This window comes from Oryza sativa, chromosome 2 (assembly GCF_034140825.1).
Source record: "Oryza sativa Japonica Group chromosome 2, ASM3414082v1".
Lineage (NCBI taxonomy): Eukaryota > Viridiplantae > Streptophyta > Magnoliopsida > Poales > Poaceae > Oryza > Oryza sativa.
In genome coordinates this window covers 15,595,890-15,611,437 of record NC_089036.1, presented here as the reverse complement: position 1 = coordinate 15,611,437, position 15,548 = coordinate 15,595,890, and the positions used below count along the sequence as shown (strand labels likewise).

The 15,548-nt window shown below is 41.0% G+C and overlaps 4 protein-coding genes across 4 annotated transcripts; 1 reads left to right on the top strand and 3 right to left on the bottom strand.

The window, feature by feature from the left end:
* Positions 1–89: 89 nt before the first annotated feature.
* Positions 90–3,132, bottom strand: LOC9269598 (glutelin type-B 5-like). Its single transcript, XM_015767754.3, has 4 exons — positions 1,654–3,132; positions 1,287–1,540; positions 690–1,169; positions 90–592 (listed from the first exon to the last, which is right to left on the bottom strand). The coding sequence occupies exons 1-3, from the start codon at positions 1,991–1,993 to the stop codon at positions 747–749; spliced, it is 1,017 nt and encodes a 338-aa protein (XP_015623240.1). The 5' UTR covers positions 1,994–3,132; the 3' UTR covers positions 90–592; positions 690–746.
* Positions 185–719, bottom strand: LOC136355237 (cocosin 1-like). The gene is made up of 2 exons (XM_066307625.1): positions 690–719; positions 185–592 (listed from the first exon to the last, which is right to left on the bottom strand). The coding sequence occupies exons 1-2, from the start codon at positions 717–719 to the stop codon at positions 185–187; spliced, it is 438 nt and encodes a 145-aa protein (XP_066163722.1).
* A 4,186-nt stretch (positions 3,133–7,318) lies between the features above and the next one.
* Positions 7,319–8,358, bottom strand: LOC107279991 (glutathione S-transferase T3). The gene is made up of 2 exons (XM_066307624.1): positions 7,990–8,358; positions 7,319–7,912 (listed from the first exon to the last, which is right to left on the bottom strand). The coding sequence occupies exons 1-2, from the start codon at positions 8,356–8,358 to the stop codon at positions 7,319–7,321; spliced, it is 963 nt and encodes a 320-aa protein (XP_066163721.1).
* A 1,431-nt stretch (positions 8,359–9,789) lies between these two features.
* LOC9267023 (conserved oligomeric Golgi complex subunit 4) lies at positions 9,790–14,621 on the top strand. The gene is made up of 2 exons (XM_015771555.3): positions 9,790–11,561; positions 13,733–14,621. Exons 1-2 carry the CDS (start codon positions 9,906–9,908, stop codon positions 14,360–14,362), a joined length of 2,286 nt encoding a protein of 761 aa, XP_015627041.1. The 5' UTR covers positions 9,790–9,905; the 3' UTR covers positions 14,363–14,621.
* The last annotated feature ends 927 nt before the right edge of the window (positions 14,622–15,548 follow it).

Genomic DNA, 15,548 nt, shown 5'->3' with positions numbered 1-15,548 from the left:
ATAATCTAAGGGTTAAGATTGCTAGTTGCTGTTGAGTTCTCAAGAGGTCCTAGATTAAAAACGCAATTACACTATAAAATTCTTTCCGATTCTTGGTTGATATTTTTTTATTGAAAAAGAGGTGTTGATCCCTCCTTTACTTTATTCAAATCACTAACATAGGATAGAATACATATTTGGTTAATTATTTGCTGTTCTGCCACTCAGCGTACAATTGTTGGTGAAGCCTTGGTGAAAAGACAGCCATCTCATCACCACGATTGAACTTCAAGCTCCTAGACTCCTCCCTTGAAAGTAGGTAGGCTTTAGCGACCACATCAACTGGCAAAGCACGAAGAATGGATCTCTTTCCAGCGATCTGACTGTCTATGGCATTGTGGCTAGTCTTGAAGGACACCCAGGAAAATCCTTCCTGGCGTGCCTTCACTGCAACTGCAAAGTTCTGTGGGATTAGCAGGATTTGTTGTTGGCGAAGCTCACCATCAAAGACAGTCCTACCACGGTGATCAACCACCTGGATGCGCCCTTGACCAGCAGTCACATACATCACTATATGCGCGTTCACTGTCCAATGTGGAGTGAGCAAAGCATTCTACAAAGAAGAGGAAAATAGATCAGTGCAATAAGTACTATGCCTACATTATTTTGTGCATAAAAATCTTATTAACTTTGTCATGGTTTATACTCACACTCTGGAGCACAGTTCTTGTGGCACTCATCTGGATGATGTTGAGAACTGGAAAATTCTAGCTATTGGCCCTTGTGATCCTTCCACCGCGGGGGTTGAAGATGTCGGTGGATTGTGCATTATTGATGTTCTTGCTCAGCTTAAAAGCACACATAATCTCGTCTAGACCATTGTTTTGCGCACAACCTCTGCCTGACCAGGTTGGTTGCTGTTGCTGTTCTTGGGACTGTTCCTCTTGGACCTGCTCAGTTTGGAAAGAAGGATGTAGTGCTTGGAGACCTTGCGCAACTCTGATAATCACCCCTCTTTGGTCATTCAGTTCTTGGAGCCTCATGGCGGTTTGCCTACTCACGCCTAGGGCCTCACCAAGTAAATCTGGATTGAATCCAGCAAAGATGTTTTGATTGTCGCTTTGTTGTTCAGCCTGGTACGAATACTGCTCTTGCTGCCAGCTCGTAGGCTTTCCGGCCAAGAAAAATTCCTACTCAATATATTGAGTTGCATTATATAATATGTATTAGTGGTACCACTCATTAAACTAAAGTTAGAAATATGGAATAGTATTAATTATGCTTGTGAGATGTATATATGGGCATACCCTTGGTATTGGATCAAGCTGGTTAGCATTGTTTCCAAAGTCGATGACCAAAAAAGCAACCATAGGAGAATCACCGTTGTTGTACAACCAATGGGCCACTCCAGCTGGCACTGCAATGACATCCCCTTGGCGGAACTTGTGAAGCTGCTGGTGCTCATCGCTCAATTTTTGGGTGCTAGACTGCTCAAATGCATACTGCACCGATTGAAATGTCTCCGGGCAGCCTGGTAGTGCCATCCCAAACACTCCATGACCTACAACATGTACTCACACAATTAAAAAACCTCACATGTTGTGAACAATAATGTAGTTCGAAAACAACTAGTCGTGTGTACATACATAATATGTTGGACTATGGTATACAGACCTTGGATGATGTAGAGAAGCTTGTGAGCATTGGCATACACAGGCAGAGCCAAGCCCCTACTCTCAATGACCAAGCGCCTCACACTCACTCCAGCACAACGGAACTCGTTGCGTACCTCGGTGTTGTAGTACTCAATAAAGTCGGCTTCAGATCTGTCTCGGTGAGTCACCTTTAGAGCGGCGAGATGCTCAAAACGACATTGGTGTTGGCTCACTGAGTCACCCCTAAACCCACGTGAGCTATATAGTGGGCCTCCACCAAATGAAAATTGTGCGATCGATACTTGAAAGAAGAGGAGGAGGCTTAGACATAGTGGTACAATGGTAGACATGGATGCCATGGTAGTCACCTGCTAGCTTCTCTCTACTGATGACTAGCTATGTAGGAGGAGGAGGGTTTATATACCCAAAACAAAGGAGAATATATAAAAAAGGAAAATATTACCTTATCTATCTATGCAGAATGACGTGTTTAATTAGAGTCATGAGGTATATCTATTTCTTTTAGCAAGATGATGCAATAAAGTACATGTGGAGCATCTTTAATTTGGTTTTATGTGGTTGGTGGGTTGTCCAATACATAGATATCCCTTTTTAAACTTTGTAAAGTGCATTTTTTGTTAGCCTACAGTAAGAGTGATGGAAATATTGTTGTCATGTCAGATAAGTTCAAAAAATGATATCATGTTAGTGCGAAGCATGAAACTAAAGTTTTGGTAGGATAGGAGGGAGTTTAGGATTTGCTTTACGCGTATGTGGCTTGACTAAAAGACAGGAGTTTCTAAATTGAATTGCTGCAAAAAGAGGAAACAAACTCAACTAAACTAAGGGCTGCCACATGCAAGTAATAATATAACATAATATATAGGGATGAAAATGGATTGAATACGGTCAAAAACTAGCTTTACCATACTCGTTTTCATAATTTTTTTCGGAATCGAAAACCCGGATATGAAAACGAAATCGAATATTATCGAATAGAAATACGAAGCGAATAAGCGAAACGAATACGGTGATGAATATTAATCGGAATATAAAAACCCATCACTACTACACAAAAGATTTTTGTGTATGAGACCCTATGATTTTTGCAAACGGACCACAACTTGCTGCGTCGGTGTTTTCGCATACGACTCCTTAAGACGCCAAAATAAGCTCATTTTTGCATGCGGACCACTTAAGAGCCCACATAGAAAAATCAATTTTTCCATACGGGTGTATTAAGGAGCCGTATGCGAAAATAAAATTTTAAAATTTGAAATTAGTTTATCTCACTCATATGAACTCTAAATTGGATGATTCTTTTTCCTAAATGTTTCTAAAATCATGCTCTATCATTTTATTGTGTTTTTTCTGCTATTATTTTGGTCATTTTTTCTTGTGAATTTGTTTTATCAACTAAAATTTGAATTTCAAAACTTCAAATGATATTTTGTAGTAAATAATTTTAGCTGAAAAAGTCATGAACATAAAAGCTGTAGAACTCATCAAGACATACAACTTTTATTTTGGTCATTTCTTCATCCGACAAAGTGATAGTAACATTGTTCACAAAATTTACATATCTATTTCTTGCAACAAACATTAGAGAACCATATTTTGAAATGCAAAGAGTATAAAAGGGTGTCTTTGGTTCATGATCAAGATTGTAGATAGGATATGGGCATCCATATTATAAGGGATATAGTAATCTTTTTTTTCTTTTGATAGGGTGGATATGGCCATTCATTTTTTTAGAAGAGGACGGATTGAATGAAAACATAAACTACTAATTATTCTATGTTAATTATAATTATTCTTGCCATAATCTATACTAGTTAATAATAAAATTGACTAATTATGTCTAATCGACATTAATTTTCACAAGTTAATTATTAACTAACAACATGTAATACTTATTATTAATCAATTATTAATGGGGCATTTGCAAATTTGCCACCGGTTTTTTGAATATTGCAAGGATACCACTCGAATGACAGTTCTAGTGGCATTTTTGCAATTTTCTAGTGGCAGTTTTGCAATAATGATTCAAAGTAGTGGTAAATTTGCAATTGCCCCATTATTAATAATCAAAATTAGGGGCCTGTTGGTAGAACTCTAACTCCTAAATTTAGTTTCAGGAGTTAAGTCTAGGGTGGAGTTGTATAACAGCCTCATTTTATGAGAGCGCTCCACCTAGCTCCGCTCCCATTTTAGGTGGAGTTGAAACTGTTTGGCTGGGATCTAGGAGAGGTAGAGCTGGAGCTGTGCCAAACAGACCCTAGGACGTGGATATCGAGTCAATTTTATCGAATGAATTCCAACATCTTCATAGAATAATCCAATTTTAGCTCTTTAGCTCTCCTGACCATCCCATTCACTCTTACCAAACACATATAAAAGTTGCATGGACATTTTTATTTAATTATATCCTTCCAACCAAACACATCCTAAGATTAGATTATGTTATCTAACTTGTGTTATAATTCATGTGCAAGTAGCGTACTATAATATATTACATGTTAGAGTTATAAATTTTACTTTGTGGGTATACCACTACAAATTAATATACTCCCTCCATCCCATAAAAAAACCAACCTAGTATTGGATGGGACATATTTAGTACAGCGAATCTGGACAGGAGTATGTCCATATCCGTTGTACTAGATATGTCTATTGATATTTCTTATTATCACAGATAAATCCGCAAGTGCACAGATATCGTTGTAGCATTTCACCCATGAGTATTCCCAAGGGTATTGTATTTATATTTCTGCAATCTAGACAGGGGTTATGATAAGGTTTGATAGGTACACACACAAGAGATTCATCTCTAAAGATTGTCTAGTAGGAATAGCCTAAGGATATTACGATACAATTGTACTTCAAAACTAATCGTGTCGCATATACTTAACATATACATACTTACAATGTAGGATATAGTTCCAGGCGCCCAGGTACTATAGAGAAACCACTCACTGCTAGTTTGCCAACGTAGTTATGGCATTTATGCACTCTTATGTCATACCCGAACATGGAGGAATACAAAGGATGGACATGGCTATCACCACTTGCCGCCTACCTCACTTTCCGTGGGATACACCCACATCCAACGATATTTATCTAGCCTAAACACCACGTTTATGCTAGTAAACAATATCACTATCTTCCCTAGGGGATGAACAAGTTAGAGCTAGAGCAACCTATGAAGGTCATTGGACCGTTACTTTAGCATGGATCAACTAGCCTAGGATGAAACAAATATACAAAGTATATACTACTCATAGGAAATATACTCAATAAAGAATTATATAAAATAAAATATGAGCATATATAAATAAAGAATATAATACTATTAATTCGACTATAATCTTACACAAAGAAGAGAGTACTAGAGACATATCCAGAACTCCAAGAAGACTATAGGATCGAAACTCCTAAGCTTAATTCCTACTAAAAACTATAGAGAATATAAAGCGAAAGAGTGAATTGCTCCATGAGGTGTGTGTTGCATGTGAGGGAGAGAAGCTCTATTTATAGCCTTGTAATGACGGTTGTATGGCAGTTAGGGGCCGCTAACTGCGCATAACCGTCATTGGGGAGCGCTGAGGAGTCGCCACGTGGAAGATGGGTGTCAGGTGCACCAAGATTGGTTCGGCCGAACCCATTCAACCACTCTGCTCACCAACTTTGGTGAGGGACTGACATGTGGGCCCCTATGAAGGTACCCGGGTGTTTGGTCCCACTTTGAGTCGGTTTGAGCTGACTTGAGGGCCCCTAAATCCGTGTGGTTGCACGTGATTCACTGGAGGTGTTTTTCTTTGCATGCCGGCTTAATTTCTCCTTCACTTTGGCGTATAATTCATGCATCCACATTAATTTTCCAATCCTAATACAACTACATTATTTATTATTGGTATGCGTGTAAGACATGCTAAGGGCCTATTTGGGGGAGCTTAAGATTCTGAGAAGCAGCTGGTTGGTAGTCAGCTTCTGAGAATTTGGAAAAGCTGGATTTTCCAGCTTCTGGATTCTAGTTCATTTTCTAGATTCTACAACTACAGCTTCTCAGAATCTGGACCAAAAGCTGGACTGTTTGGGGGAGCTTCTGATTTTGATAGAAGTTGCAGCAGCAAGAAGCTCCCCCAAACAGGCCCTAAGGTTCCCTTTATTAGTTGTGCTAGTTGGCGGTTGAAACTAGTACTTAATAACCGTCAATAATGTCCCATTCAATTATAGGTTGGTTTTTATGGGATGGAGGGAGTAAGTGTTAAGCAAACTGTTTTTATTTGAGTACCCCCTTCGTTTCGTATTATAAGCCGTTTGATTTTATTCTTAGTCAAACTTCTTAAAGTTTAACCAAGTTTGTAGAAAAACATACTAATATTTCCAATACAAAACAAACATATTATCAAAATATATTTAATATTAAATTTAATAAAATTAATTTCATGTCGTGGATGTTGCTAATTTGTTTCCTATAAATTTGGTCAAAGCTAAAGAATTTTGACTAAGAAAAAGGTCAAACGACTTATAATATGAAATAGAGGGAGTTGGTTGTAAATGGTACTCACTTAGGGTCCCTTTGATTTGGAGGAAATATATAGGAATTTTGGGATGATTTCAATTCTATAGGAAAAATTTCTATAAATGCCTTTTAATTAACGGATTGAATCATTTCTAATCATTTGAAATTCCTATGGAATGAATAATCCTATAGAGATTTTGAAAGAAACTCAGCAAGAGCTCAAAGCTCTTGGAAAATTTACTTTGAGTGTATCTCTCTCATCCGATTCTTATGTTTTTCCTACGGTCCAATCAAGCGGTCATTCCTGTGTTTTTATATGTTTTGCAATCATCAGTTTAACACTTCTATTCTAGTTAGAATACTGCGTTTTTTCTATTTCTTTGCTTTCTTTATTCATATAATTTAAAGGAGGCCTTAAAAATTACTCATACATCCTAACAGGGAGTCGTAGATGGTTAGTTCTATATTCATAACATTAGAGCATCTCCAGCAATAGGCCTTATTTTAAAGCCCCTAAAAGTTAAATGAGGGCTGCCCCCATCTCCCAAGGACCCAAAAAATACCTCCAACTCTAGCAATAGCCCCTATTTCTTAGCCCCTACTATTGTTTCTCTTTTATTTTAGCATGCAATCCCTTTTTACACTATGTTTAACACCACAATAATTAAACATAAATATTTCTAACGCGCATAATTTAACCATAGTTAAATTTACAATTTCAAACACCACAATTCAAATCGAAAATCAAAATTTTCAAACATGTAAATATGGTGTAGGCACAATGCCATATACAACAACACGCAACCAAGATTTATAATTCACCAATGAAAACAAAAATTGCTCACCAACATGTCATTGTCTGTCTCCATATCACCACAATATGCTATGTGAACCCAGTGATGCATTATTTTTATTTTGCGGAGATGCATTATATAATTTAAAAATAACACATCCTACAAGAAAGAATGAATGGTTCGATCATAAAAATAACAAATCTAAAAGTAATATATATCCTACTAGCAAATGACACTTAGATAATTGCAAAAATTAACACAAAAGGACTCCAAGAACCAATCGTGGAAATGACATATCCTACTAGCAAAGGACATGTGGATCATCCAATATGATCCAACTTATTCCATCGAAGTGCTCAAACTTCTCAATTACCACCACCAAACTCACCTCCAAAGCCACTACTACCATCAAATCCACCATTGAGGGCAGCCACCTTTGAAGCTGCAATTTGTGCCCTCATAGCCAACACATATGTTCTCACATCTGGTTCCAAGGTGGAAACATCACAAAACATGATCTTCTGTTCTTGATCCCACACTAACTTACGCTCAGCAAATAAGAGCTTGTGCTCTTGAATCTCCTTAGTTTCCTTCCATCTCTCTTCTTTCACTTTAGCTTCTTTCTCTTTGGCGTCAAGCAAATCTTTCATCGCCTCCTTGTATGGTCCATCTTCTCCTCCATTCTTCAACTTCTCCTTTGCTTCCTTCCTACCCATTGGTCTCTTTTTAGCACTTGGCTGTGATAAATCAGGAGTTGTACTCTTCCTAGCATCATCACCTTCTTCATCTTCTTCACCAGCACTCTCAATTGGGGTCGAAGACTTCCTAGACCTTGGCCTCTTGTGGGATTTTAGAGTTTGAAACTTTGGAGAATTCCTCAACTTGAGCCAACAATGATTAAACTGAAATGCCCTATTCTTTGGTGCATTGGATGAGTACAATGCCTCGGCTTCAAGAACCTATAGCAAAATTCAAGTGCTAGTTCACATACATACAAGATTGTTATTAATAATAATGAATAAAAAATTTAACTTACAAGCTCTTGATGTGGTATGCCACTTGGATGTCGACGCTCAATTTGTTCGTAGCAGCCCTGAAACTTGCTTACTTCCTTCTGAATGTTACCCCAACGGTGCTCAAGAGAGAATGTATTCCTATCAGACTCAAAATCACGGTTAGCATGGTAGTGCTCTGCAATCCTTTGCCAATATGCCTTCCCTGGTTGCTCATTGCCAATAATAGGATCCGAGCTAATGCTTTGCCATGAAATGCATAGTTGAATGTCCTCCTTACGATTAAAGTTGCTTGATCTTTTGGCTCTTCCTTTTGCACCATTTGTTGAAGTATGAAGGTCTTCATTTTGCATTGGCAAGGAATATGCCTCAACATGGGTCTCTTCGGACATCGTGCGCACAAAGGAATCACATTCACTTGCCATCACAATCTAGTCACTGCAATAAGTAGATAAATTAACAACTTCTCTAATCAATCTCAGGAAAAATGGCAGATACTAGCTAATATATGTTGGTAGAATGCATAATGGTAGCAAATTTTTCCAATCATTAGAATTTAGAACAGATTATGGTAGAGCTCTACAAAATTGAATTAAAAAGAAAACCATATAGCACCCAGAGCAGCTTTTTTTTTTCTCTTTTTGTAACAGCCTGCTCGAAGAACCTGCATATAACTAGAATACGATCACAAGATTTCAGGTGGCACAGTGTCTTAAAGTCATGCATATGCACTGTTGCAGAACAGGTGCAATGTAAGTAGTCTAGATATTTCAGTGCACGGAAGAACTATTTATTTACAGAGTGCATTAAGAACTATTCATTTTTTCAGTAATAGAAAGGGAAGGAGCTTTGCCCAAAACCATATTAGCTCGACCCAATTTATCATTCCCCCTGCCTACTGAGTTGTGGTATTATCGATTTTTTTTAGATCACTAAAATACAACAAAGTGATCACCACCAGATTCTTTCTCACCAATTAATTTCCCCTACTAATATCTGAAAAGAACATAAATTTTTGCATGCTTATCTCTGAACAAGTGAACAGATTAAAATACTTGCTCCAACCATAGATTTCTAAATACACACATCCATTTTATCGCCCTGGCAAGCTAAATCTCACCAAAGAACAAGTCTTATCTAATTGCATCCATAAATCAATTGGAAAAAGAAAAAAAATACCTTCGACTATTGTCGGACGGGGAGAAGGGCGCAGGACGTGGAGGTGGTCTGCCGGGGAGGAGGGCGTCGGGCGGGCTGGCAGCCGAGAGGGAGGGCGCCAGGGAGGAGGCCGCCGGGCAGGGAGGTGGCCGGTAGGGCAGGAGGCCGCCAGGGAGGAGGTTGCCGGCCAGGGAGATGATCCGCCAGGGAGGAGTGCGGCGAGGAAGGAGTTGGCCAGTTGGAGAGGACGGCGCTGATCCAGGCGGTGCGCATGCGGAAGAGAGGATTTAGCGGCGGCGCTAGCAGAAGTTTTCGCGCGAAAAAAAAAGAGCGCGCGGCTCGGCGGCTGTGGGATTTCTCTCCCGCGCGTGGAATAGGGGCCAGGGAGAAGGCCCGTAGGCCTGGGGGCTTGAGGGGATAATTTGGAGGCCTTCCTATTTTAGGGCCTTTAGTAGGGGCTTTGTTGGATCTAAATTTTTTTGTCTTACCTCTCAAAATTTCTTTAGGGGCTGTGTTTAGTACCCCTGCTAGAGATGCTCTCACAATGTGGAATATAATAGCTCGCAACCTAGATTTAAATAAAAACAGTTTGCTTAACAATGAAACATTCGAAAGCAAATTAATTTTCCCCGCAGAAATGCCCTTCACCCGCAGCCCGGCAAACTACCCCCCTAGGCCTCCCACAGGCAGGCCACAGTAGAGAGCACCGAGAGGAGAGCACCCAGATCCCGCGAATTACCCACCGAGATCTCGGCGATCCCCGGCGCCGCGGCTGGCCGGCATGGCTGTGGCGTCCTACCCCTTGCCCATCCCGCGCTCCCCACGCCCCGATGCCGCGCTGCCCCCCGACGCCTCCACCGACACCGCCCCGTCCCTCGACTTCGGCGACCCGGCCTCCGTCGTCGCCCTCCGCGCCCTCACCGACGCCGGCGCCGCCACCCGCCTCCTCCACGAGTGCGTCGCCTACCAGCGCGCCCTCGACGCCCGCCTCGACGCGCTCCTCGCCCGCCGCCCCGACCTCGACCGCGCCGCCGCCTCCCTTCTCCGCTCCGCCCCGCCGCTCCTCTCGCTCGCCGCCTCCGACGCCGCCGCGCTCAGGGACTCCTCCTCCTCCACCGCCGCGCTGGCCGAGGCGCTCTCCTCCCGCGTGCGCCACCTCGACGCCGCGCACTCCAGGGCGGAGGCCGCCCTCGCGCGCGCCGAGGCGGCGCTCGATAGGTCCCGCGCGCTCGACGCCGCACGCCGTGCTCTGGCGGCGGATGATCTCACGGCCGCTGCCACCGCCGCGCACGACTTCCTCGCCATCGACGCCCGGTTCCCCACCGATGACGACCTCCGCCGCGACCTTCTGGACATCAAGCGCAGGCTGGAGGGGCTCGCGCGCCGAAGGCTGGCGGATGCTGTGGACGCGCTGAACCATCCCGCCGTTCTCCGCCTCGTCCGCCTCTTCCCTCTCCTCGCTCTCGCTGATGAGGGATTGCAGGTCTATGTCGCCTACCTCAAGAAGGTCGTCGCCCTGCGCGCTCGTGCCGACTTCGAGCACCTAGCTGAGTTAACCTCTGCAACACAGCCTACTTCAGAGCGGCCTGATTTTGTTGGCTGCCTTACCCGTCTCTTCAAGGACATTGTCCTGGCCGTTGAGGAGAATGATGCTGTGCTTCGTGAACTCAGAGGTGAGGATGGTGTTGCCTATGCCATCATTGAGCTGCAGGAGGAGTGTGATTCCCGGGGCACACAGATACTGCGCCGATATGCTGATTACAGGAAACTTGCACGTCTTGCCTCGGATATAAACTCATATACCAAGAACCTCCTCTCTGTGGTGAGTTCTGTGGCCAATGCTGCAGGGGGCAATGAAGGGCCTGACCCCAGGGAGGTCGAGCTCTATCTTGAGGAGATTCTGTCACTGACACAGCTTGGTGAAGACTATACTGAATTTATGGTGAATAAGATTCGTGGATTGCGAGATGTCAAACCTGAGCTGGGACCACAAGCGATGAAGTCCTTCCGGAATGGTAGCTTCAATAAAATGGTGCAGGATTTAACTGGGTTTTATGTGATCCTGGAAGAATTCTTCATGGTTGAGAATGTAAGGAAAGCCATCCGGATTGATGAACCAGTGCCTGATGGTCTCACAACATCAATGGTGGATGATGTGTTCTTCGTACTGCAGAGTTGCTGCCGAAGAGCAGCATCCACTGCAAGTATAAACTCAATTTTTGCAGTGCTTGGTGGGGCGGCGAGCCTACTGAGCAATGAGTACCAGGAAGCACTGCAATGGAGGATGAGGGAACCAAACTTGGGTGCAAAGCTCTTTCTTGGTGGTGTTGGTGTTCAGAAGACTGGTGAGGAGATTGCAACTGCGCTGAACAACATGGATGTTAGCTCAGAGTATGTCCTGAAGCTCCGTCATGAGATTGAGGAGCTCTGTTCAGAGGTCAGTGTTAACCTTTTCTTCTCTTCATAACTTGCATTCATTTGGGATTTAAGATATCATGATTAATCAAGTAGTCTCTCAGTTATTACAATTTAAGATATCGGTGCTTTTGTCCAGTTCTTGTAATTTGTTTAGTGAAAGAAGCCTCTAGAAAGTAGTTGATAATATCATGTTGTCACACCTTATGAGTGGCACCAAAACAGCATCACATATGTAAAAGGGTTATATGTGTCTTCCTTGAATAAATAGTCTCTTAGTTAGGATATATTTAGCTATGCTGTAACCTGTAGATAAATCTTTAGGAACTTCCTACAATTATGGTGCAATTTGTTTTCAATAACGGTCCACTGCTATTTGCTAAATCTATCTCCTGTTGGATGGAGATAAAAGCTACAAATTGTGCAATCTCACCTTTTCTTTTTCATTATAATAACAGTTCATTTTGTTCGCTCCCTCCACGGTTCACTTGAATTTGTAACCTATTTTTATGTATCTGATCAACATTGTTGTCTAGTACATAATATCTGTCAAATTATAATGTTCACTTTACCAGGCTAACTTTTGCTAAGGAAATTGAAACAGTTTGCTGCATCTGTCACACCTGCACAATGTTTTGTAGTGATTGTGCTCACTCATCCACAAAAAATCAATGTTAGCATGCAGCTATTTGAACTAGTACGTCTCTAAGGAGCCTTTTCAAGAGCAAGAACTGTATCTGTGCTCTTACCCACTCACCATTGACCCAAAACGATCAAATGTTGCATGCATGTTGTCATACAGATGCATTTGCAAACCAACGCTCCCAGGTTTCCACCAGTGACCCCCTAAGCTAGTTGAATATATTTGGATGTGATGATTGCATGCTTGGAGGGTAGCAGAATGGTTGCTGCCTTTGAAGAGATTTGTCAAATACATGCTGCTGCTTCCTGAAAACAAATGACCTGCTGTCACCGGAAAGTGCATCTTTCTGCACAACCATGAAATAAAGGGAAAAAATGGTAGTAATTTTTTTTGGCAAGCCTGCAGATGGGTAGGAAATGTAGTCATAGTTTTATTTCCAGAAGATTAAATCCGATGCTCATGGTTGACCTTGATTCCTCTTAGCTTTTTTCCTACATTGGAACTAGAAGGACTTGACAAATGTCTGAAGGAAGTTGTTCCTGTCGCATCGTCCCCTGAGTGATTTAGTCTTAGGCATCCTACTGTGTGCCTCTAAATCATTGAACGGCAACATTTATATAACAAAATTGCAGCAAAATGCCCCCTTGGTTCAACAAATGTAAAAAGTCTAGCTAATATCTACTGGGCAACATTGTATCATTGAGAAGGAATAGTTGCAATTGCAACACTTTAGAGAACAAATTGCAAAAGGATAACATATTTGTAGCAACAAACATGTTTTGATGTCTAACATTTTTGACACCCATTGCACAAGGCCTGCCACAGCGTGGTCTTGTGGCCAGTCGTCACCAACAATATTTTAAGTGCATTGCTACTGCCTCATTGAAGCACTGAACTCCCTAGTAAAACTTGGCTACCTCCAGCTGCTTCATTCCATGGAGGAATTTGACTGCCCTGTTGGGGTTGTGGAGCTGGGATGCTGCGTACCTGATTGGAAGCTGACTAGCTGAGTGCTTCGTTCTAAATTTCTTAGCTATGAAATAAGTATGGAACATAAATCATGCACACATCTTATTACTGTGTTTGCGATGGACTTAGGGACTCCATGTTACTTGTTACCTAGTTGGTTCATTTGTGCTTACAACCCTGAATTGTAGTGCATTTGATTGACTGAAATAAGTTAGTGACACATGGTTTTACTGCAAAATAGACATGATAAGGTGAGGAACACACAGACATGTCACATGATAAATCCAACCATATTATATTTGAAAGAGGAATTTTGTAGATATTATAATGCTGATAACATTCATTGAGAAAGTTTAATTGTCAAATGTATGTATTGGAGACCATGCGCATGTCAAAAATGAATTAGGAATGTGGGAGAAACCTGCTGGCAAATTAAAACTTTACAATGAGCTTTCAAAATACCTTAATTACACCAAAAACAACTAATAGTTTCACTCTTATCTGATAAAATCACTTTGTTCGTAGCATAGTATTTTCGTGTTGACAACCCAGCTGTACTGACTATTCCTGTTGTTCAACAGGCTTTTCATGCTCCTGCTGACCGAGAGAAAATCAAATCCTGTTTATCTGAGCTAGGTGAGATCAGTGCTTCCTTCAAGAAGATCCTTCATTCTGGACTGGAGCATTTAGTGGCATCTGTGGCACCCCGTGTTCGTCCTGTTCTGGACACTGTTGCCACTGTCAGTTATGAGCTGGATGATGCCGAATATGGAGAAAATGAGGTGAATGATCCATGGGTGCAGAAGCTTCTCCTTACAGTTAATACTAATGTTGCATGGCTCCAGCCCGTGATGACATCAAACAACTATGATTCCTTTGTGCACTTAATCATCGACTTCATTGTCAAGAGGCTTGAAGTGATAATGATGCAGAAGAGGTTCAGCCAGCTTGGTGGGCTCCAGCTCGACAAGGAGGTACGCTCCCTGATCAACCATTTCTCGGAAATGTCACAGAGACCAGTCCGAGACAAGTTCTCAAGACTTTCCCAGATGTCAACAATTCTGAATTTTGAGCGGGTATCGGAGATACTGGATTTCTGGGGTGACAATGCCGGGCATCTGACATGGCTTTTGACACCAGCAGAGGTTAGGAGGGTGTTAGGGCTTCGGATTGACTTCAGGCCTGAAGCAATTGCTGCCTTGAGACTTTAAATTGTTGGTTCATATGCGCTTCTTTAATTACTTATACAGTTTTTGTATGTTATATAACAAGTTATATTTACTCGTTCTCCCGAGCTTGCGCTACTGGAGCAGTTTTTGTTGTAGCACCAAACTAATTGTCCTAGCAAAGAATTTGGAAATCCATATTTTGCTGCTGTAATATTGTGGTGTTTACTGTAAAGAAAATCTCTGCTACGGTACTTGACTGCAATTCATATAAGCAAAGAAGGATATTGGTCCTTTTAACTTATATTTTGGTTTGAACCAGTAAGCCCTTCTTTCTGCGAATAAATCGAAGGGCATATACTAACCTGATAAAAGTGCCAAATGTGGTTCTTGGATGAATTTGTCTTAGTACCCTGCCCGATTTTAACATATCGAAGAAAAAAACATCTCATTGTTACCTTAACCTTTCCATGCATGATGTGCTACACAACATCAATTTTCTCTCAACAAAAAACAACTTTCTTTATCAAATTTTAAATAATTTTTTCTCCTAAATAATTTATTCGATATACAATCTAATTGCACCGTTGAATTCATTGTAACTAAACCTTTACAACAAGATTTTACATGATTATATTTCTGATGAAAAAAATATATGTGATAATATATTCCTAATTGAAACATTTTTTTATATCATACGTGAAACATGGAGTTGTAAATATTGATACATTCCAATCTATTTGCTGAAACAATTAAAAAAATACAAATCTGTTATATTTGTAAACATTAAATGACACATTAAAACAATACCATGTGCAACATTGAAAAAATTCTTGTAACAAAAAACTTAAATGTGCAACATAATTAAATTCTAGTTAAAACATTTGTTTCTTATAAATGAAGCATCAAATTTTAACAGTTAAAACATATATTTTTTATCAGAATATAGTCGTGTTTGATCTTATTATAAATATTAAATCAAAACAAATATTTATTATAATTAGATCGTAAATAGGATAGGTGGTTTGGGAGAAAAACCATTTAAAGTGAGGAAGATACAAGATGAGAAACTAGCTAACTACACAAGTAGTGTCCTTTTAAATTGTAGCATAGAGAAACAAAGAGGGGGCATGCCTGTTTAGTTGCCTGCACTAGGCTGAGTGTAGTCAAGCAACCAAACATGCTCCTAGCAGAGAGCGTGTGCCCAACAATGGATAATGGGCGCCTAATT